Source organism: Diceros bicornis, chromosome 8 (assembly GCF_020826845.1).
Source record: "Diceros bicornis minor isolate mBicDic1 chromosome 8, mDicBic1.mat.cur, whole genome shotgun sequence".
Taxonomy (NCBI): Eukaryota; Metazoa; Chordata; class Mammalia; order Perissodactyla; family Rhinocerotidae; genus Diceros; species Diceros bicornis.
In genome coordinates this window covers 4,880,482-4,904,799 of record NC_080747.1, presented here as the reverse complement: position 1 = coordinate 4,904,799, position 24,318 = coordinate 4,880,482, and the positions used below count along the sequence as shown (strand labels likewise).

Sequence of the window (24,318 nt, the reverse complement as noted above, 5' to 3'; positions counted from 1 at the left end):
AATACAGTACATTCCAAAACACAGTTTATTTTGTACTACCAGTTAGGATTTATTTGTGTTATCTGCGACTTTTGTTTACATGTTGTTGAGAGAGAAGACCTCTGGCTATCTCATGAGTAGCATTCTTTTTTTGATACTTGGAGACTATAAATAGATAATATAGACTTACCTTACAGATAATTTAAACTAAGATAGAGGTTAAATACTAAAGCAGCTGTTATTCTTTAAGCACTGATTGTGTACTTGTAATTTTAATTCGTGTAAAGACCCTTGTTAAACCTAAGGAAACTGAGACTCAGAGAGGTTAATATACAGGTCAGAGTCACACAGCTAGCGAATGGTTGAGCTAGGGTTTCAATTCAATTTGGTCTGACTTTAAAGCTCACTTTTTCTGATATACTTTGCTATGATAAAAGACATTTCCTTACTCTAAATTATAGCATTTGTACGTTAACAATTGAATAGCAAAAAGCTTATTTGTGGTTCAGGATCTTTTCGCCTGCTGCACAATTCTGTGTCTCTATGAAAATCAAGTCTGAAGAATTAAAGTTTGTGGTTCATCACATTGTTCTCGCAAAGGAAAGTCTGCTTGTTTTCATTAGAGAGTGACTCAGCTGTCCTAGTGTTTCTGTAAATACCCAGAAATTCCCTAACTCTTTTATTTTCTTCTTATAGGAATTTGCTTGCTAGAAAACAAAATGCAAGACTTGACAGACAAAGTGACTTGGGATGGAAACTATTTGGAAAAGTACCACTCCGAGAGAATATTCAGAAAGATTCAAAGAAAATACAAAAGGTATACGAGATACAAAAACACGGAAATATGCTGTACAGCATGTATTTATGAACTTTGTAAAAATGGCCAGTATTGAGGCTTTGAAATTGGAAAACTTTGTATTAATTTGCATACTAAATTCCTAAAATTTAAGTCTGTCTTCAGAATGTCGATGACTTTAACCTTTTTCATTTCTTACAGCTTGTAACATGCGCATAGGAAGGTTTAGTGGAGAGAGCTTGGCTTTAGGTGTTTATCTTGGCTTTAGATATTTATAAGTTGATTTCATTTAATCGTTTTTCAATAATAGTTGCAAACATGTTTACTGTCATATTTTTATTAATTGTTTCATATCAAAGCATTCTCCCTCTCTGATTCCATGGGTTTCTTGGAACTTAATCCTTCCAGTGCTGCTAGGGCCATTGTTCACCCAGGCTATAGTGTGACTCCCTTTCCTTTGCTGGCTCTGAAGCTGCCCACTTCTCTGCAGGGGAGGGGACAGGGTTCAGGGGTTCCAGGTCAGGTAGGCCTGTGGTATCACATCACTGCCAGGCTGCTCACGTCCCCAGCAGCTGGAGGCATGTGCTCATCTTTTCAAAGAGGGGCTCATGCACAGACACAGCAAGGCCGGGGGTATCTGTGGCCTTGGCAGCCCTGAGTATTACCACCTGCCTCTTCCTCCTGGCCCTGAGTCCTAGCCATCCTAACAGTCTGCTGTTTGCCCAGGGCTGTGACACTGCCCTCAGCAGCCTTACCCTCCAACCTCGGTTTTGTATTCATTGACAGTTCTCCACTAACCACTTCTGAGGACCTGCTAAGTGTCAGGCCTCATGCTTGGCACTGGGGTTAGAGAAATGACACAGCACCTATTCTCAAGAGCACCCCTCTGTTGAGGAGATGATTCCAGTGCAGGTGTGGAAAGGAGCACCACAGGGGTGTGGGGAGGGAGGCAGGGCCTGCTGGGCAAAGCCGCACAGAAGATTGAGTTTAAAGATATGACAAAGAATTCATAATAATGGCCATCATGTATTGAATGATTACTATGTGCTAGTTTTAAATGAGTCAGCACTTGGGTTTCTAGTTCATTTAAAACTCGCAGCAACCTTCTGAAGAAGATACTATTACTGTCCTCATTTTACCAAAGAAGCACTGAGACACAGGCTGAGTGACTTGTGCAGCTAGTAAGTAGCAGAGCTGGAATTCAGCCCCTGGCACTCGAGGCCAGGGCCCTCACTGCTCCTCTGCTTTTGTAGGAAGCGGCTGGCAGGTAGTGGTGGTGGCACATGCTAGGGGACAGTGTGCAGCGTGAGCCCAGGGAGCAGTGAGAGGGCCTATCCATGGGGCCTGTGTGATGTGATGTGATGTGCTGGGAACCTGTCTCTAACCTGAAGGCTCTGAAGGAGCCCCTGAAGGGTTTTACTCACGTAAGGAGTGATGAGGTCACACTGGCAAGAATGTGGCTCTTGGACTAGTCCAGGTAAGAGAAAGTAGGGTCCGGTTCAATGTGGCGGTAGTTGTGGGGTTGCAGAGGACAGCTCCTTTGAGTATTAAACATGTTAGAAACAGGGATGCAGCATGTGGGGCTAGGCGGTGAGCACACACTGGGGCTCTGACTTGGACAACAAGGTGGGTTTGCACATATTTCATTTTTTTATGTCTCAGCAAATTAAATTTGTTTTGAATGTTGTCTAACATTTCCTGTAGCAGTTGTCTGGACCCAGGAGACTTGCAAAGTAAATCAGTGTTGGAATTCATTTTTGTAGATTGTTATATTTTGAATTTGAATCACTTATTTTGTAGGCTTATTAAAATAGCATACAATTAAAATGTGATGAGTTCGTATTCAAAGCTCATCTATAAATTTCTTAGGCAACTAAGTAACCAAACTGTTATAAATTTTTTAAAGAAATCCACACTTTCAAAAAAGTAACCTTTATACTAAATAGGTTTTCCCGGTGACTCTTAATATCACTTGCATGCTGTTTGAATTTGTTTGTTATCTTTGTCGTACCCTGGCTTTTTTTTTTTTTTTTTTAAGGTAAACATGGGTTATGTTCTTGAACTTACAGATTTTCGTTATGTGGTAACACAATACTGTAAAGAAGGGGACCGTCTGGCTTCGACCATCAATAATAAAGGATGTAACTGTACCTGCACGAGGCCTACGATCCTGCCCGTGTCCTGTTTGCCCGTGCTTTGTCTTTCTGGCCCTCTCATCTCTCATCCCACCCTGCCCTCCTGCAAGCTGGCAAGGCCTGAGAGGGATCCAGAGCCAGGGACCTGCCGCTGTGGGGAGCAGGGCACCAGGCTCAAGCTGGCTGCTGTCACAGATGCCAGCTCATACACTGTAGAGAGTCCAGTGCTGGGGCCTGAGTGTCTAGACCTGTGATCCCAAATGGTGACACCTCCAGTTAAAGTTAGAGCGTGAATAAAACATTTAGGAAACTCGAATTCCTTGTGCCTTTCTCTTTGGAATGTTTTTACTACTTGAGAGAAGCAGCATCACACAGTGATTTAAGAACATGGACGTTGGAGTCAGACTGCGTAGGTTTGTATTCCAGTCCTGCCACGATTTGGCTGTGTGACTTTGCGCAAGTTACTTAACCTCTCTGAGCCTCATTTTCCTCATCTCTAAAATTTGGAAAATAATAGCACCTACCTCAAGATGGTGAGGAATAAATGAGTGAATATGCATCATGTGCTCAGAACAGTATTGAATGTGCTGGGAACTGTTTGCTGTTATGTTGTTTCTTCCCTGTGACAAGTGAACAACAGGAAGTGGATCACAGTGTGAGCAAATGAGGCTGAGCCCTCTGTAGATCCCTTCGTGTGCTTGTTCAGCAAACACTGTACCATATTGGGGCCAGGTCTTGTGCTGAACACCAGGAGCACAAAAGCAGTTGGGTCAACACGCCCCGAGGAGCCCTTGATTGAGCTAGGGGGAGAGGTGTGCACACCAGCCAAGATCTTTGGACTTGTAGGGTTGGATTTGATTTCCAGCTTCACCTCTTCTTGTCTGCGTAACCTTGGGCCAGTTACTTCTCCTCAGTTTCCTCATCTGCAAAGTGGCATTGTGATTCCTACTCACCGGATTGTTATAAATTAAGAGAGAACATATGTGAAGTATTTTTTGCCCACTGTTCAGCACAGCCTGAGTTAGTACTTCAGGAGTGGCTGTTGTGACTTTAGTTAATAAATAGGCCCAGTACGTGGCCCAGGTGCTGTCTGTGGTTTGCCCAGGGCACTCTGGGCACATCTGACTTCATTTGCACTGGGCCACGTTCTCTTGGCGTGAGCCTTATGTATATATATGTGGCTACCATTTTTAGGAAATGTTGAAATATTACTTTATCTTTTCAAATTTCATGAAAATTTTGAAAATTAAGGAATTTTCTTCCAGCTTACCTTATGATTTCAAAGAGATTTTATTAATAGGGGAAACAAAAATGACCAGAGATAGCAATGAGAATCACACTAAAACAGTGGTTCTCAAAGTGGAGTCTCCAGACTAACATTGTTATCATCTGGGCATTGGTTAGAAATACAGGTTCTCGGGCCTCACCCCAGACAGACTGAAACAAACTCAGGCTGGGGCATGACAAGTTGTTTTTTAACAAATGCTCCAGGTAATTCTAATGCATGATGAAATTTAGGAACCACTGCTATGCGAGAAGGGAATGCTAGCTATTGGGAGGAAAATAGCAGTCTTTGCTGACAGCAGGTTAAATAAAGGGCCCAAAGTACATTATATATACATTTTGGCAATTGCTGGTGACTGGAGAAGCTCTTGAGAATAAAGTGGGAGAATATTTGAAGATAGCTGCCTTCAGGTCTCCTGTTATTGGGTTTTGAGGACTGGGGCTCTGGCCAGATTGGTGCAGATGGTGATGCTGTCTTTGAAAGTGCAGTCCTTTGCCTTGTGAATAAAGAGGAATCTTCTTTCTTGGATCTCATGGTCCTTTCATTTGTTCCACAAATTTGGGCCACCATGTGTATCCATCCTGGGATTACAATGAAGGGCAAGACTTATTTGGCCTCTGGCTTTGTTGGAACTTAACAGGGATCAAGGAAAGACAGATTTAAACAAATAACTCTACAGGTAATTGCAGTGAGATAAATGTTGTAAAGGAAAAGTAGAGTGCAGCCATCCTAGAGAAGGTTTTGCACCACTAAGCACGTTTCTCTGAAATCGAGTATTGCAAGTGACTGCCAGTTGCCAGATCCAGTGGTCATTTCTCAGCCTTTGTCGTAATGGACCTCTGCTCTGCTCCCTGGAAAGCTTTCTTACCTTGGCTTCCAGGTCACCACGCTCTTCCTCTTTTTTGGTTTCTTTTGCTAGGTGCCCTCAGCTTCCCAACCCTCTCAGTATTAGAGTGCCTCTCTGGCACTTCTCTGGCTGTGGTCATCTCCTAGGAGATGTCAGTTGGACTCAGGCTTTAAATGTCATACCTACACTGACAACCCTCACATTTGTCTCCAGCCGGGACCTCAACCCTGAACTCCAGACTTAGGCATCCAGCTGCTAACTGGACAGCTCCACTTGGACATCTGATAGGCATTTCCTGTTTAGCAAGTACAGGGCTCAACTCTTACTTTCTTTTTTCCGCTCTGTTGGACCTGTTCCCTTTGTAGTTTTCCCCATTTTGGTAAATGCCAGTCTTAGCTTTCTTTTTCAGGTCTAAAACTTCAGAATTGTTCTTGACTTCCCTCTTCTCACATCCTGCTTCCAGTCTGACAGGTGCTTTGTTTATGTTTAAGCTTTGTAGGTGAATCTGATGTGCAGTCAGGTTTGAGAAGCAGTGACTTGCTGGGAAATTTTGAGACTCCAGTGAAGTTGTGTGGTTGAAATCTTATTGAGGAGGATGAAATGTTATTACAGGTATAGCCTGGCATGAGATGGTTGTGACTTAATGGTCCCCCAGTTGCTCAAGTTATTGAGAAATGGGGAATGGATTCTTTTAGATAAATTAAGCAATACTTACCTCCTGATTATATTAATTTGTGGAAGATGTATAAGATATTAGAAAATTAAGAAAAAGAAAACACCTGGAGTCTTACTGCCCCAAAGTAACCACTGTTTGCATTTTGGTATTTTTCCTTGCAGTAATTTTTCCGTGTACTTTTTATTTTTTTTTAAAGAAAAGACCATTTAAAAAGTTAAAGGTGAGTCTTTGTAATTTGAGTGGATGTCAGAGGGCCTCAGGGCTGAAAACTTTTGGGGATGCTTTAGAAGAGTTTGTGAATCTTTTAGACATAAAACTATGTACATAGACCTGAGGAGTTGGCACTATTGTCAGGAAATGAGGTTAAGCAGAAAGTTTAAGTCCTGGTTGGGCTTTGAGGGAGTTGCTGATGATGGCAAGGAGAGCTGCAGGGAAGGACAGGCCTGTGGATTTCGGTGTCCTGGATAAAACACTATCGTGTGAGCAAAGATGAGTCCGTGTGTTGGGGTTTGTATAACCTGGGATGTCTTGGATGGCCTTCTGGAATTTCAAGTCACCTCTTAGCTGTTAAAGAGAGAATCTTTAACAGAAGAAGACAAAGTCAGCTCAGCTTAAAGTGATATTCATTCTTCTCCCCTCTGGGTTCTGAGAAGTATGGGGTACTCAAAACATAAATCATCACAGATTGCAGAAAGGATAAGCCTGGTGGTCAGTGCCGGTAACTGGTGGCAGGCCTACAGGTAAATTCTAAGATAACAACGAGAAAACTTCCTTCATTTTCATCATCCCTTATGCCTTTGGAAAACGGATTTGAACCAGTTTATAAAAAAGAGCAGGTCCCAGTTCTTGGTAGAGGGAGTAAGCACACTCTAAGCTGTCTCTCCCAATGAATGCAGTTATAAAACTTGGGCATAATACATGGAGCAGCTAGTTGAGAATTCTGAAAAATAAATAGTTGCGGGTGGATTGGAGAAGAAGATCAGAATGCAGGTTCTTCTGAGGTGATTGAGTTTACCATTTTCTCCCCTCTGATATTCCCCAGCTTGAACTCAAGGTAGCCCCAAACCCAGAAATGGATGTTAACAGGGACAGAGAGAGCACTAGAGGCTCTCTAGTTCTGGTTTGAGGAGTGGGTCTCCTAACACTCAGAGAGAATGCAGAAACCTGCTTTTCTTTTTTTTTCCCTCTGTTCTCTTGCACTCCAGCCCCCAAGCAGTCTCATGGCAGCAGCAACAGGGGCTGGCAGGAGCCTAAAACTCTTAGGAAGGGGAACTGATCAGATGAGCTTTGTTCCCAAGAAGGTGGGGCAAACTCCTGATGCTTTATTCTCTCCTCCCACCACTTGGCCCTAAAGTGGACATAGTTGTGGGAAGTGTGTAGCTAGAGAACCAGAAAAGGGGAGACCCAGGGAACCAGCAAGTACTGGGGGCTTTGTGGTGAGGAGGAGCTTAGGAATATGACCCTTTAAGGTTGTTATGAACTCCTGGGCTTACCCCCAAGTTGTGGATACATAGATCTGACCCTAAATAGCATACATAAGCTTTGAGAACTGAACTTCGAGGTAGACCCCCACACACATCCCAGACTGGCCACTGGGTGGTGCACATGTGGGATAGATTCAACAAGTACTGTAAAGGCTTTGAAAACTCAGCTGACTTTGGAACCACAACTCACAGAAGGCTGGTTGGAGCTTGGGTCTGGCATCCAACCAGGTCAATTGCTTACTAAAAGAAAAATATCAATATTCTCCAAAGGGTTTAGACAAAACCCAGAGTCTCATAACACAAGAGTCAAAATGTCCAGAACGCAATTTAGAATTACTTGGCATATGAAAAACGAGGAAAGTCTCAACTCACGTGGGAAAAGACAACCAACAGACACCAGTACCGAGAGAACACAGGTTTGGAATTATTCAGCAAAGACTTGAAAGTAGCCGTTATAAAAATGCTTCAACAGGTAAGGGCAAACACTCTTGAAATGGGAACATAGAAAGTATCAGCAAAGAAACAGAAAATATAAGGAGAAACTATATGGAAATTTTATAATGAAAAATACAGTAACTAAAATAAAAAACTTACTGGATAGACTCAATAGCAGAATGGAAATGATAGAGAAAAGAGGGAGTGAACTTTAACATAGATCAATAGAAATAATTCAATCTGAACAATACAGAGAAAAAAAGATTGGAAAAACAAAATGAACAGAGCCTTAGGGATGTGAGGCAATACTAAAAAGTCTAACATTTGTGTTATTGGAATTTCAGAAGGAGAGGAGAAAAATGTGATTCAGAAAAAAATATTGGAATAAATAGTGGCTGAATATGTCCTAAATCTGGCAAAGGACGTGAATGTACAGATTCTGGGGGAGAGGGCTCAATGAACTTCAGACAGGATAAAGCCAAAGAAGTCCATGCCCGGACACATCGTAACCAATTACTGAAAATAAAACAAAAAATCTTATAGGCATCCAGAGAAAATGTATTACTTATTGGGGAACAATAATTTGAATGTCTGTGATTTTCTCATCAGAAACCATGGAGGCCAGAAGGAAGTGGAAACAGCATTTTTAAAGTGCTGAAAGAAAAGAACTATCAACCCCAAATTCTATATCCAGCAAAAATACCCTTCAGGAGTGAAGGTGTTAGAATAAAGATATTCTCAGGTGAAGGAAAGGTAAGAGAATGTGTTGCCAGCAGATCTAAAAGAATTGGTAAAGGAAGTTTTTCAGATGGAGGAACATTATACTGGAAGGAATCTTGAGACATTAGCAAGGAAGAGGAACAGAAATGGTAGGTTCCCAGATAAATATAGTAGACCATTGTTCTCTTAATGACTTCTTTAAAATGTGTGGTTGAAAACAAAAATTACAATGTTGTCTGGGTTTTCAGTGCATGTAGATATAACATATAAGACAAAATATAAAGGGGGAAGGGATAGGTGGTAAAGTTTCTACATTCCACTTGAAGTGGTAAAATATTGATTCTAATTAGACTATGAAAAATGAAATATATATTGTAATCCTTAGATCAACCACTAAACTATAGAAAGAGTCAAAAACAGAATAAATTAAAATGGAATCTAAAAAAGGTTAAAAAAACTGAAATCAAGGCAGGAAAGAGGAACTAGAGGAAGGGAAAACAAAACAAGTAAGATTATAGGTCTAAATTGAAACATATCAATAATTACATTAATGTGAATGGTTGGAACACACCAATTGTATATCTCAGTACTCATCTGACAGATTGTCAGAATGGGTTAAAAAAAAATGACCCAACCATGTGCTGTCTAAAAGAAATTCACTTCAAATACAAAATATGTAAGTTAAAATTAAAGGATGGGAAAAGGTATACCATGAAAACTAATCAAAATGAAGATAGAGTTATATATTAATGTCAGAAAAAGTAGACTTCAGAGCAAAGAAAATTACCAGGGATAAGGTGGAATGTTACCTAATGAAGACATAATGATTCTAAATGTGTATGTACCTAATAACAGAGCTGCAAAATGCATCACGCAGAAACTGACAGATATGAAACAAGTGGACAAGTCCACAGTTATAATCGGAGTGTCAACACTCCTCTCCAGACAGTAATTGATAGAACTGTGGGCAGAATCAGCCAGGACAGAAGAACTGACCATGAACCAGCTGGACTAATTGGCATTTAGAGAACACCTCGCCCTCCAACAAGAGCAGAACATGTTCTTTACAGGCACGCATGGGCATTTGCCAAGATAGACCATAACCTGTGTTATAAAAGGAACTAGAAATTTGAAAGGATTTATACAAAATCTGTTCTGTAAACACAGTGGAATTAGACTAGAAAGCAGTGACAGAAAGATAACAAGAGCACTCCAAAAACTTGGAAATTAAACAAGTAACACACTTCTAAATAAATCATGGGACAATGAGGAAGTCACAAGGAAAATAGAAAATATTTTGAACTGAACAAAAATAGGGTCTATCAAAATTTGTGGGATGCAGTGCTTAGAGGGAAATTTATACCATTAAAATGCTCATGTTAGAAGGAAGAAAGTTCTCAAATCAATAATCTAATTTTCTACGTTAAGAAACTATAAAAGGAGCAGATAAACCCAAAGCAAGCAAAAGGAAGGAAATAACAAACAGGAAAACAAATCAGTGAAATTGAAAACAGAAAAATAATAGTGAAACCAAAAGCTGATTCTTTGAAATGATCAACCAAATTGATCAAACTCTAGCAAAGCTGACAAAGAAAAAGAGAGGAAACCAGATTATCAATAAGAGAAAGGAAAAAGGGTGTACTGCAACAGACGCTGCAGAAGTTAAAGGATAATAAGAGAATATCATGAATAACTCTATGTACATAAATTTGATGACTTAGCTGAAATAGTCCATTTCCTTGAAAACCAGAAATCACCAAAAGTCATCCAAGATGAATTAGATAACCCAAATTGTCCTGTAATTATTAAAGAAAAGGAAATTGTAGTTAAAAACCTTCTGAAAAAGAGGGACTGGCCCCATGGCTTAGCGGTTAAGTTCACATGCTCTGCTTGGGCGGCCTGGGGTTTGCAGGTTCGAAACCTGGGCAGGGACTGATGCACTGCTCATCAAGCCATGTGTGGTGGTATCCCATATACAAAATAGAGGAAGAGGGGCACAGATGTTAGCTCAGAGCCAATCTTCCTCAGCAAAAAGAGGAGGATTGGCAACAGATGTTAGCTCAGAGCCAATCTTCCTTACAGAAGAAAAAAAAAAAACTTCCAAAAAAGAGTCTCCAGGCCTGGAGGAGGTTTTATTGATGAGTTCTACCAAATATTTAAAGAAAAATAGCACCAATTTTAGAAGAGGAGGGAATACTTTCTGACTCATTTTATGAGGCTGGTATTACCCTGATACCCAAACCAGACAAGTACAGTACAAAAAAAGCAAATTGCAGATGAGTATCCCCTATGGAGACACACACACAAAAGTTCTCAACGCAATATTAGTAAATTGAATCTAGCAAAACGTTAAAAAAAAAAAAAAAAGTAATACGCCATGACTAAGTGGCATTTATCCCAGGAATGCAAGGCTAGTTGAGGATTTGAAAATCAATCAGTGTAATGCATTGTATTAACAATCTTGGGCAAATCTCAGGGGTGTTATCTGAGATAGGAATCCAGTCTCAAAAGGTTCCATAATGTATGATTCCATTTGTGAGACATTGAAAAGGCAAAGCTGTTGTGCCGGGATTGGAGGAGGGTGTGACTACTGAGGGATAGCTTGAAGCATGAAGGTTTGGGGATGCTAGAACTCGTCTGTGTCTTGACTGTGATGGTGGTGGCAGCAAGGCAACATGTGTTGAAAGTCATAGAACTGTATACACCAAAAAAGCAAACTGCATGGTAATTAATAATTAACAAAATAAATAATAAAATAATAAATGAAACTAACACGAATGAATGAATTAATCCATCAGTTAGGGTACTTTTGACCCAACATTTCTCCTTCTAAAGCAATTTATCCTACGGATGAATTAGTATGTAGGTAAAATGATGGTTGTATAAGGGTATTGATTGCAGCACCAAAGACTGGAAACTATCTAAATGTCTAGCAGTAGGGAACTGGTTAAATCCCTAAATGAAATACAATGCAGACCTTAAAAAGAAAGATGAATATTCATTTGTATTAGTGTGCGCTGTGTGTATAAAGATATATGCATATCCTTGTAAATACAGAAACTTTATCTGGAAGGATTCTTACAAAACTAGTAATGATAGAATTGCTTTGGAGAGGTGAGTGAACTGGGTGTGTGGGAGATAGGAGGGAGACCTACTTGCTCTGTATACCCATTTGTACCTTTTGGATTTTGTTCTGTGTGCATGCCTACTCTAAAAAATAATTTTTAAAAATATGTGCTAAATGATAGAGAAAAAATTGTTGAGGAATTTTGGTCGAAAGACAGCAAAATGAAGCCAGAGATAAATGGATACCCCAAAATACAACTGACAAGTTCCCATGTAATTCCTAGAGGGATACTACAAATTTGACATTGTGCTTCCTAGAGGCCAGAGCAAAAAAGGAAACATACAGCTGATGGTGATCCAAAGGAGAAAACAGGCTGTTCTGGGAGTTTTGGTTTGTCAAGGTGGCAGATGGCACGTTTGTGTGGGACTGGGACCTTTTGGTGGAGGGTGAGTCTGTCAGGAGATTATCTCACAAAATGTCTAATCCCTATTTACTTTGAGTTTTAGAGAAGCAGCAGTTAATTATATTTATCAAACTTCTACATAATGCCTTTCTGGAAAAGAGGGGAAAGGGGAAGTGATCTGAAGTTTCTACAGGGGAAATGGCAGTGTGGTTGTTTAATTTGAACTTTGTTTTTGTTCAGTGGATAGATTGTCTCCTACTGTTGTCATGGTAACAGTTAATTTATTCTGAGAAATATAACTCTTTTACCTCAGATACTTTTTAACAATATAAACTGAAATTGTAGTGCATAGTACTTCTTAAGGTTTGCTTATTTTTCCTAATGTGGAAGTGATAAATTTCCCCGTCAGTCTGAGAGGGCAGTGTTCAGAGCACACTTTCAGTCTTACCGGTGTGGCTCCCAGAAAGAAATAGGAATTTGGGAACAGGAAACACGTTTGTTCTTTCACAGATCTTCACTGGGACCTCTAACAGTGCCGGGGTCAGAGAGGTCTTGGGCTTAGGAAGGCAGGGGGCCAGGGAGGGACTCTGAATTTGGCGTCAGAGAGCCCCGAGTTTGCATCCTGGTTCTGTCATTCACAGGCAATTGTGTGGTCTTAGGCCAGCAACTTTGCCTCTCTGAACTTCGATCTCCTCCTCTGCAAAGATAATGTCTATCTTGCCTGTGCTTGTGAGGGTCAGGTAAGATGAAGTGTGGAGCGCTCCTTCCACAGCACTTGACGTTCAGTGGGAGCTTGGTAAAGGCCGATGGCTTCTCTCGTTCTGGTCTCCCTTCATGGCTACACCTTCAGTCTCATGGGTAGTTACAATCAAAAAGAACAAAAAAAGCAACTTTGCTGCAGGAATGGTCAGTGTGGTTTGGAAATTGCAGTCGACAAAATCAGTCTTGGATTCCATTTGAAATGGCTTAAAAATTTTTTTTTAAGTTATAAAAATAGTTCATGAAAAAATACCTGTAAAATACTCAAATGATAGATGTGGGCAGAGTAAAACAGGAAAGCCCTCTTCACCCCAAGAGTGCACAGCCCCTTCCTGGTTGGAGTTTCTGACAGTTTGGTGCCTACCCTCCCAGGCCATTGTGTGAGCCAGATTATATACATATAAATTTCACCCGCATAAATACATTTGTGTAATGGAATCATAGGCCGTGTGAGTTGTGCAGCTTCTCTCTGGTATGTACACACTAGATACTCAGGACACTTGCTGAACACGTAAGTTGAAGACGCAGTGGCCTGTGATTATTTTTAAATCACAGGAGGAGACTGTGTGTTTTCTGAACCCAGTTTCCGACTAACCGTGGATTTGGGCGATGGTGTCTGCAGTCTGGTGGCCTGTTGTGTGACCTGAACCAGAAAGGTGCATTTCATGGAAGTAGCAGAATTGACACAGCTTCCTAGGAAGACCCCGAGAGGTGGCTCTTGGGAGCTTTCAAATGCTTTTGCCCTCCCCCAGGCAGTTTAATGTGTTGATATGAAAACAGTGACGGCCAAAGAAAACTGCCTTTTCACATTGATCTGATTCTCAATAGAAGACTGTGAGATTTTAAAGTATTTTATAATCTCTTAAACACTGTTGGAGCAGCAGGGGAGACATGTCCTTGGGTCTTTTCCGGTGGTCGAGGGGCCCAGGCCCGGCTGGCTTGTCTTACACTGCCAGTGCATAGTGCAGGACCCGGCACACAGTAGGCCCTCCCGAGGAGGTGTAAGCAGCAGGCGTAGGGGCGGAAAAATTTTCCCTTCTTCCTTTCTGCGTTCTTTGGCTGGTCTAATAATTAAATTGACGTGAGACATGTTAACAGGAGAAAAACAAATCTAATTTTGAATGTACAGGATCCCCATAAAAATATGAGACTCAAAGAAGTGACCAAAGCAGGAAGCTTTTATACCTTTTAGACAAAGAAACAATAAATGTGTGAAGAATTGACAAGGTCAAGGGGTTTGGGCTTGGGGTAGTAAATTGGTGAAGAAGTAACAAGGTTTGTTTACACAGCCCTCTTGGCTCTAAATTCCGTGTCTCTGGTGATGAGTGCGTTTTACCTTCCTAGTACAGGGAGGGGACCTTTTGCATGGGAGATTTATCTCCTGCTTTCAGTAGGATGAAGGAGGGTCAGAGTGTCCTTCTTGCACTGGCTGTTTCTCAAGTAACTTTAATTCAAAATAATCAGTATGCCAAAGTGACATATATTGGGGTAGCATATTCTGCTCCCCTTCACAAGCAACTGCAGAGGACTTTGAGAAACCTCAGCTTTGAGGAGAGTAAGGCTATTTCTAAACCTTCCTTTAAGTTGCTTATCTACGTTAAACTCAGAATATGACTTAAAAAAATATCTTGTCAGTGTATGGAAGCACTTTGGAAGGAGTCTTCTCGCTGGCACTAGAAACTCCATGGTATTTCCTGAATTAATAGGCAAGTGTTGCATTTGTTCCTTGGTCTTATGCCTGTGTCTCATGGTTAGTATGGCCTTAGGGCCATGAAGGGAACACTATTTTAGGAAATTGAAATCTTAGTTCAGAGGCAAAGTATCAGAAGAGTTGATAGTAAGAGGCTCTGGAGTCACACTTCCTGCGTTCAAATCCTACCCTACCGCTTACCATCTGTTATTTAACTGGGGAAGTTACTCAGAGCCTCAGTTGCTGTACCTGGGGGAAAAAGAAGCAGAGGGAGATGATGCTGATAATACTTGTTAGTTTCCTATTGCTGCTGTAACAAATTACCACAAACTTGGTGGCTTAAAACAATACGGACTTATTCTCCTATAGTTTTGAAGTCAGAAGTCCAACATAAGTCTTCCAGATTAAAATCAAGGTGTTGGCAGGGCTGGTCTTTCTAGATAGAGTTTTCAGGAGAGAATCTGTTCTTTCTCTTGCAGCTTCTAGAGGCTGCTGGCATTCCTTCCTTGTGGCTGCATCACTCTAATCTCTGTTTCCATTGCCACATCGCCTTCCCTTTCTGTAGTCACATCTCCCTCTGCTTTCATCTTTTAAGGACAGTCTCCTCCTCTCAAGGTCCATAACATTAATCACATCTGCAGAGTCCCTTTTGCCACATAAGGTCACAGGTTCCCAGATTAAGACATGGGCATATTTGGGGGGGCCGTTATTCAGCCTAGCACAGTCCCTACATTGTGGGATTGTTAAAATTGAATGTGACTCCTTGTCATCAGGTCTCAGCTCACATGCTCCCTCTGAGATGGTGTCTTCTAGGAGCTTTTCCCTGACCATCCAGTCTGAAGGATCACCCACCATCCCCCAATGGGTCATCATTTTGTCACAGGACTCTCAGGTATTTTCTGCACAGCACTTTTCTCCATCTTAAATTCTTGCCTGTTTGTTTGCTTCTTTATTGCCTGCCTCTCAACCACTACTAGGATATAAATTCACGAGAGCAAGGACCAGACCTTGTTTGCTTGTTGATCACTTGATCTCTAGGGCCTAGAACAGTACCTAGCTTTAGTGGATGGGTAATATATATTTGTTAAATGGATAAATGAATGTGAAAATTTCAAAACATACCGCTTTGTAGACTGTTTTCTTCTTATTTCTATGACAGTGTAGGCATTATCCCGTATCCTTAAATATTCGGTGATCTCCTTTTGTGCTCACTAAGCAGTGGTCTTTTGTGTAGCTGTATCATGATTTAATTAGCCAGTCTCCTAGACTGGGCACTGAAGTCGTTCCTTCAGTAAGCTTTTGATCCCTGTGAAATCCAGTGGTCTCTAGCAAGGTTGGGTTTGTCAGCCTGCCTGCTAGGATGCTGCGTTGAACAAATGAACCAGTTTTCCCTCCTTGACCGCAAAGGGTAGAGGCAAGGCTGTTAACAGATTAATCAAATGAGCATATATATCCAGTATGCTGGTGGAGATACAGAAAGCCTGTATGGAATGAGCTCTGGTTAACTCAGAAAACTTCAGGAGGAAAAAATCTTTACAGGTGGATTAAGATAGATGTGAAATCTAATGCCAGATTGAGATGGAGAGAAGACTCTGTTAACTTAATTTTTGCTTTAAGTCTCAAAACTTAGTAAAAGTCAACCTATCATCATGTGGTATAATATATAGTTAAAACTTTGTAAACGGTATTCAGTTCTAAAATCTGTGATAGAAACTGCTGTTAAAGTAACGTGCAGGTGGCAACCTGCTGGAAGAGATAAGCAATGTGTTTTGGTAAGCATATCTTAATGCATATTTAACAATTGCTTAATGCATCTCTCTCTCATATTTAAATTTACTGAGCCTGTGGACTCAGGTTGGCTGACTTCTAGTGTGTGTGGCACTAGGCGTGAAGTGGGTAAGAACCCACTCCTCTGTGTGAGAATGGAGCTTCACAGTGTTAGCTCTCTGCTAGCTGCAGGAATTGCTTCCAGAAAGTCACCAGTAACCCCTCAGGCTGGGTCAGCTGCCTCCTGGGGCTCTTGGAAACCTCAGAGGTTTCTCTCAGTCTTAGCACCGGGCACCACCCATATAGTGTAATTGTCTGTTTGCTGGTCTGTGAGTGACTCGGGCAGGGACCTTGTTCATCTTCATTCCTGGGCCAAGCACCGTAAGTGCTTGTTGGATGGATGAATGGAAGGAAGGAAGGAAGGAAAAATGATTGATTCCACAAGTCCTGGTGTGTCTCCTCTGTGTCGTGTGCTTTGTTAGCCTTCAATGGTGAAAGACCACTGGAGTTCCTGCTCTCAGAGATTTTGCAGTCCCTTGAGGGAAATAAATGTTAATCAAATAATCATGTAATTACAAGTGTTGATTACGTGCTATGAGAAAACAGAACCTGATGCTGAGAGGGAGAATAACTGGGCCTTGCTATAGTTTAGATGGGTAGGAAGTGTTTTGGGGATGGTGATTTAAGATGAGATCTGAAAGGTTTGTCACCAGCCTTCTTACTAGTTTTTTCCCCTTGTGAAGAAAAATTTCAAACCCACAGAAAGATTCAAAGAATAATTTAATGAGCACCCATATACGCTCCACTTAGATTGAATAATTGTTGACATTTTGCCTTATTCATTTTATTGTGCCTCTTTCTGTTTTTTAAAAATGGAGCCATTTCGGGGCTGGCCCGTGGCTTAGCGGTTAAGTGCGTGCGCTCCGCTACTGGCGGCCTGGGTTCGGATCCCCGGTGCGCACCGACGCACCGCTTCTCCGGCCATGCTGAGGCTGCGTCCCACATACAGCAACTAGAAGGATGTGAACTATGACATACAATTATCTGCTGGGGCTTTGGGGAGGAAAAAAAAGGAGGAGGATTGGCAATAGATGTTAGCTCAGAGCCGGTCTTCCTCAGCAAAAAAAAGAGGAGGATTAGCATGGATGTTAGCTCAGGGCTGATCTTCCTCACACACACACACAAAAAATGGAGACATTTGCAAGTAAGTTGCAGATATCATGACATCTTATCCCTAAATATGTCAGCATACAGGTCTTCAGAGGAAAGACGTTCTCTTACATAACCACGGAGCTGTCATCATACCTAAGAACGTTATCAGTAATTCCATCATAGCATCTGACCATGACCATGTTTTTGACCAGACCATGTTCTACTTTCCCCAGTTGCACTAAACTGTTCTCTGTGAACCAGAATCCAGTCAAGTTTTTGTATTTCCCTTCGTTATCCCTTTATTCTCTTAATATAAAACAGTTATTCTACCATTTTTTAAATGACATTTGCCTTTTTTTTTTTTAAATGACCATGGGTCAAAGATTCATTTGACACATTGAGGAAATGAGTTAGATGGTAAAATTGAGTCCAAGGGCATTTGAAGAACTAGCTATTTATAGAGATAAAAACAAAAAAGAATTAGAATAAGATTGCTAGGTGAGATTTAAACAAACTAGTAGGGACAAGAAAACGTAATCTTTAGAGTTCTTTTCTTTTGGACATAAATCTATAAGTTAATATGTCACTTCACAGTTTCTGGGCTCTAATCAAGTAATAAATAGCATAGGCATGTTCTCCTAGAGAATTAAATAAACTTCAGGCAGGCATGTTAAAAATGCCCAGGTATGAATTGAAAGGACATCCCCCCATGCTTTGGTCTTATTCTCAAATTTTTGAATAATTTTTCTTTTTTTGGTGAGGAAGATTAGCCCTGAGCTAACATCCAATGCCAGTCCTCCTCTTTTTGCTGAGGAAGATTGGCCCTGGGCCAACATCTTCCTCCATTCTACATGGGACACCGCCACAGCATGGCTTGACAAGGGGTGCATCGGTGTGCGCCCGGAATCCGAACCTGCGAACCCCGGGCCACCAAAGCCGAGTGCCTGCACCTAACTGCCGTGCCACCCGGCCAGCCCCTGATAATTTTTCTTAATAAGGCTTTCCCTAATTCTTCCAGCCAGAATCACTTTCTCCCCTTTTATCCTCCTATTACTTTTTAAAAACAGCTTTATTGAAGTAAAATTATTATATCATAAAATTCATATGTTCAGTGATTTTTTAAAATAAATTTATGCAGTTATGCAACTATCACTGCAATCCAGTTTTAGAATATTTTTATCACTCAAAAAAGTTCCCTCATGACAGTTTGCAGTGGATCTCTGCTCCCACCTTCAGCTCTAGGCAAACACTAACAGGCTTTCTCTCTAGAGATTTGCCTTTTTAAGAAATTTCATATAAATGGAATCATGCAAATTATCTTTTGTCTGGCATCTTTCACTTAGTGTAGTTTTTGAGGTTCACCCATGTAGTCGCATGCATCAGTAGTTTGTTCCTCTTTATCGCTGTGTCAGTGCCGTTTATCCATTCTTCAGTTAAGGGACTTTTGGATTGTTTTTGGTGTTGGACTATTATGAATAATGCTGCTATGAATATTTGCATGCAAGTCTTTTTGTGGACCTATTTTTTATTTCTCTTGGGTCGGTTCCTAGAAATGTGGTAGGTGTATAATGAGCTATAAAAGAAACGGCCAAACTCTTTTCCAAAATGGCTGCATCTACCAGTGACTTATGACAATTCCAGTTTCTTCACATACTCGCCATCGCCTGTCATTATCTGCCTTTTTGATTATAGCCTGGTGGACGTCATAGGCTTCTTCTGAGTGAAGAAGTTTCTGGTGGTGATTTGGTAATGCTATCATCCAGAATATCAGCTGGGGAAAGCTTGTGATAGAAGGCGAGACTATGAAAGCCTCATAGTCCTTCTCCATGGCAGAAGAAGAGTCTTGTGTTGTCTCGGACTGAGTTTCTTCAGCCCTTGGACATTGGACCCATGGGTGGACCAGAAATAATTTTGACCCTACACAGATTTTAAAGATTTTTTAAAAACTGAGGTATAATTTACAAACAGTGGTGTGCTCTCATCTGAAATGTACTATTCAGTTCGTTTTGATGAATGCATATCAAGATAATTCAGTCACCCTGCAGTTTCTACTGCCCCTCCCCAGTCAGTCCCCCAGAAGCAGTCATGAGTCAGATTTCTATCAGTGTATTTTTGTGTGTACCCTGCCGTTCTGATTGAACTAATCTTAATTGTAGAAAACCTGAGCCACAAGAATATAAAGAAGAGAATAAAAATTGCTCGCAATCACCCCACCGCCCAGAGGTTACTAGTGTTAACATTTTTATGTAGTTCCTTTTGGTAATATACATTTCTCATTTAAAAAAAATCTTACAAAGCAGAGCTTCGCTGTGTTTGGTGTTTTGCTGCTTCCTTCTTGGCATGTCCGTTTTCCAGCATGATGTCTGTGTGCTGAGGACGCAGCATAACTTGCTTAGTGTGAGCATTTAGCCGGCCCAGTTTGTAACCGGGGGTGAAACCCCGCCTCTAAACTGCTACGTCCTGAGGGCGCCTAGACCTCCCCTAGGAGAGGACCTAGAGGAGCAGGGGTCTTCCCGCCCCGCCCGCCAGCGCCCCGCTGAGCCAGGCCTGACGCGCAGAGACCGAGCGCGCGGATCGGCTGCGCGGCATCTGCGCGCGATTGAGCGGCCTGCCGCCCCCGCCCGCGCCGGCGCCGCCGGAGCCACCGGAGCCGCCGCAGCCGCCGCCCGAGGCCCCGCCGGGACCCCCGCTCGCTCGCCGGGGCATGGAGCCGCCGGCCGCGCGCCTCTGAGCCCCGCGGCGTTCATGGTGAGTGGGGCCGGCCGCCCGCGCCCTCCGAGGGGCCTGCGCGCCTGTCACCGGCCCTGCAGGAGGCTCCTACGCGGGTGCGCCCGCGTGCGTGTGTGTGACAGACGTCTGCCCCGACGAGCCGAAGCTTGCATGTGGCCGCCGTAATGCGCCTTTCACCTCCCTGCCATTCTTTGTCTGTGACTCCGTATAATTTTCTAACAGCGTTCAGTTTTAATGGATACAGTGAGAGATGGGGAGAGAGCGCCAGCGCGTCCTTGGAGTCCTAATTCTTATCGCCCAAAATGCGATTGCCTCCTGTGTTCAGATTCAGGTCAGTCCAGGCCAGGCCAGGCCCTCCTCTTAGAGGCCACAACGGCCTTGCCCGCGATCCTAGGGGAAAGCTTTGTGTGAAGATCAGCCTGTACCCTGTTCCTCTAGGTCTGGATAAGGTGCACCAGGCTTGTTAAAACCCACAGCTGAGTTTTAATACATTTCATTCACTAGTCCACATATTAACTTTTGTGTTCTAGATGTTTTGTACGGAATATGACAATTACAAAAGGTCTCTTGAGAGCTGCTTTCCCAGATGCCAACATTTCCTGTAACTTAGACAATGCTTTCTGGGAAAATATTGTGTGGTAAGTAGATAGAGAGTCGGAGTCTGAGGAGGCCCTCAGGGGTTCTGAGGGGTCCTTCTCACTGTGAGATCAAGCCTTACTGGTCACCAGGACTGTCTTCCGGAAGGCCGAGCATTTGTAAGACCTGTGCAGGCCACTCAGCCCCACTAAAAATGGCAAAACAAAACAAGTCTCACTTCAAATTCTGAAAGAGCGCCCTTCTCTCCTCCAGAATTGCTTGTTATAAATGGCAAAATGTGAAACCAGCTGCACTACGCTTGCATTTACTCTGAACCACAACCCTGTTAATACTCCTCTTAATGGGAAATACTGGGAAAAGTAGTTGTGTAGTAATACAGTGACAGTAGTACTCCCCGTCATTGTCTGAGCACCTGCTATAGCTGCATGTCGTGTGTTAATTCGTTCTCATCTGATCTTCTCATTTAATAGTTAAGGAAACAGGCTTGGAAGAGTGAAGGATTGTGCTCAAGGTCACGCTGCTGATGGCGCTGGTCAGGGAGCTGAGGGTTCAAAGCCGGGCCTGTTGCCGTGCCCTGGTGCTTCCCCTGCAGGCTGTGTGGGTCCTCCGCCTGTGCAGGTGTGGTCACTGTGCTGTTGCTAATGTGGGTTCGTGTCAGCCTTTTAATAGTACCACATGAGTAGCCTGCCGTGCTTTATTCCAGACATACCTCCAAAATCCTCTGGGCTTATTTTAAAAGCCTGATCTTGACACTGTATACAGTTGAGTCAAAGACTTAAGCACGGGTTTTGACTGATGACCCTTTCTCCTCCTAACTAACATAGATTTCCAGGAAGCCAGGGGGCTTCTACTGGGCAGAGTGTTGGCGTAGTTGGCCGTCTCTGCAACACTCCTCCAGTTCTGTAAGTAGCATTGATGACCCCTCTTGTCATTGTAGCAGGAATACTTGCTTTTCATCGTTTGAGAATCTTGATCTTTTCTTCTTCCTCTTAAAACAAATGTCTGTTGAGTTAGGCTTTTGTTTTCCTTTTCTTTTTTAAGTGGCAAATTATACTCTTAATTCAGGAGTCTAATGCCCTTAGCCTCGCCCTTAGCACTGTTCAGATCATACACATGATGTAGACCCTCCCATCAGGTGCATCTAATGGGCTCATCACACCTCACATTGTTTACTTTCTGTCTCTGCACCAAGTCTAGCTCTCCCTGCCGCCCCCTCTCTTGCTCTTGTTCTCGCTGGGCCTGTCCTGCCAGCTCCAGGTAGCTTTTTGATGAGACTATAAAATCTAGAGCAGAACAGCTTTGATTCAGCATCAGTTCCCGTTTAAAGTGCTCATGCTAACCTACAAAGAAGCCTGCTCCTGTGCGTCTCTTGGTTGCTGCTTTTGCTGTCAGGATGCCTTTCCCTCATGGCTTCCAGCCCAGATCTCCCCTGTCCTTTGTCCACCCAAGTGGCACCCTTTATGAGATGCTTTCCTTAATTCCCCGCAGCCATAGGTGTTGTGTCCTTGGGGCTCCCACAGCATGTGGCTTGCCCTCTTATGGCACTTTTCCTCATCTACCCTGGTTTCCTAGCCTCTGCTGGTGTCTTACTGCCCCTACTAGAGTGAGCCCTTCAGGGCTGGGCCCCAAGTGGTCCCTTTACAAATGAGCTTCCTCTTTTTCAGATGGTCCCTTTCCCTCTTCCTCCTGCCTGCTAAATCTGTTTTGCGCATGGCCCCTATGTGGAGCTGAGGCTGTGCTCAACTGCCCTGGCTTACTCCTTTTTTCCTGACCCTTTGCTGGTCATCAGACCACACCCTACAACTTAGCCCCTGCCTAGGTGCAGCAGGTTTGTTTGCTGCTGTCTCATTGATGTTGGTCTTGTCTTCGTAACAGGATACGTGATCAACTACTCGGGGCAGAGACTTTGACCTACTACGCTTCTTTTTTTTTCTAATATTTTTATTTATTTATTTTTTCCCCCAAAGCCCCAGTAGATAGTTGTATGTCATAGTTGCACATCCTTCTAGTTGTTGTATGTGGGACGCGGCCTCAGCATAGCCGGAGAAGCGGTGGGTCCGTGCGCGCGTGGGATCCGAACCCAGGCCGCCAGCAACGGAGCGCGCGCGCTTAACCGCTAAGCCACGGGGCTGGCCCATGACCTACTATGCTTCTAAGTTAGTGGCTTGCAAACTTTTTTGACATGACTCCCTGGTTAGACAGTTTGTGACTCAGTGCACAGATAAAGCTAGGTATAGAACTGAAACAAACTGTCCTTGCCATGTACACTCTGATATTTTTTATTGTTTGATTTTTAAAAAATGCTGCCATGACCACTTAAACTGATTTGCCTCTAGAACTTTGAAGAACCCTGTTCTAAATTCCCTCTAGGGTTGTACAGGGCTTTGGAATCTGTAGCAGTCACTTGAATGGGTGATTTATACTGATTAACATGCAGGGCTTCTGATGAATGGCATTTGTTTAAACTCGGAGACTTCAAAACTTGATCCCATAAGGGTCCCAAGAAGAGAAGAAACTTGGGAATGATAAGCTGGACTGAGGCTGGGACTACCCTGACATTTGTCTGGCACATAAAAAGGGCTCACACTTTAGTGGGCAGCCATTTAGCGTAGTTCACCTCATCTCATTATTATAGTAGTCTTCACAGTTGCTACCATTTATAGATGGGAAACTGAGGCTGAGAGAGACGCAAGATGACTTGCCTCAGGTCTTTTTGCTTCCAAAGCCCTAGCTGTTACCACATCACGTGCTGACCCCAATGTTGATAATTCACAGCTGAAAGTTGTTTTTTCCAGAGACTTTCTACTGTCTCCCTCCCCCGACAAAGGGATGCTTAGAGTGAATAGTCCTCTTGTTTCTAAAGTTGATTTGTCTGGTTTGGAAGATGAGCTTACTGTTGACACCTCTAGGTAGCTTTGGGAGAACTAGGTTTGGAGCGGGACCTGGAACAATTTCCAGTGCCATTCATATTTTGAAAAGGCTTTCCCTGAGATTTCAAGTACTATGGGCAGGCCAGGCCTCCTCCTTTTTGTTTTTTTAAATCACCTAGTGCTCTGTGCAATTGAAGTATCAGTATTTGCCCTGCATCTGCACTTAATTCAGTATTACAAGTTTCTGACATGGTTGAAAGCTTTATTTAGACTGAATATGAATGGTTAAATTACTTCTGCATCCTGTCTGTGAGTGGCTTGCATGAATTCTAGAGAGTGGCAGCCTGGTGAGAAATGTGTCTGCAGAGCCAGAAGGCCTGGCTTCTGATCCCAGCTCCTCCACTCTCCAGCTAGGCCTCCACCTTCCTGTCTGTGACATGGGGACGATGGCAGCTCCTCCCTCAGAGGGCTAGTGTGAAGGTGAAGTTGAGTTAGTGTGAATCAAGCCCTCAAGAAGTGCTTGGCTCATTAATGTCAGCTGCTGCTGTTTGTTGTTAGTAATAGAGCTTCTGAGCTCTAAGTGAAGAGATCTGATTTTTTTTGGTTCGTGAATCAAGGCATTTGATTCATTTTGCTCCTTTTCCTTTCTGGGCTTTTGCAGACTTTGCAGGGCTCTTTGATTGCTTGGCCCTAGAGTCTCTTTTCTGCCTTATACAGTTGTTTCAGGTCTGAAGAAAAAGAGGGGACTGGCCTACAGCAGCCAGGGCTGCCCTTTATGGAGCACTTCCTTTGCACTAAGGCCTGTGTTCCCTGCTTCACAAGCCTCTCCCCATTCCTTAGATAGCCCTCTCTGGTAGGTAGTGCTTCCCTTTTTGCAGATGTGGAAATGAGGCTCAGGGATTCTAAGTAAGTGCTTTGCTGGAGGT

General features: G+C 42.8%; 1 protein-coding gene across 3 annotated transcripts in view; it reads left to right on the top strand.

Moving 5' to 3' along the window:
- Positions 1–24,318, top strand: part of TBC1D14 (TBC1 domain family member 14) — a 106,896-nt gene that overhangs the window by 47,106 nt on the left and 35,472 nt on the right. The window contains exons 3-4 of one of the 3 annotated variants that reach the window (XM_058546668.1): positions 676–796; positions 21,347–21,424. In XM_058546668.1, coding sequence (XP_058402651.1) covers positions 676–796; positions 21,347–21,424 — 199 coding nt within the window. Of the gene's footprint in view, positions 1–675; positions 797–19,876; positions 19,944–21,346; positions 21,425–24,318 lie in introns of those variants that run through there. The other 2 variants (XM_058546669.1, XM_058546670.1) reach the window with 2 other exon arrangements.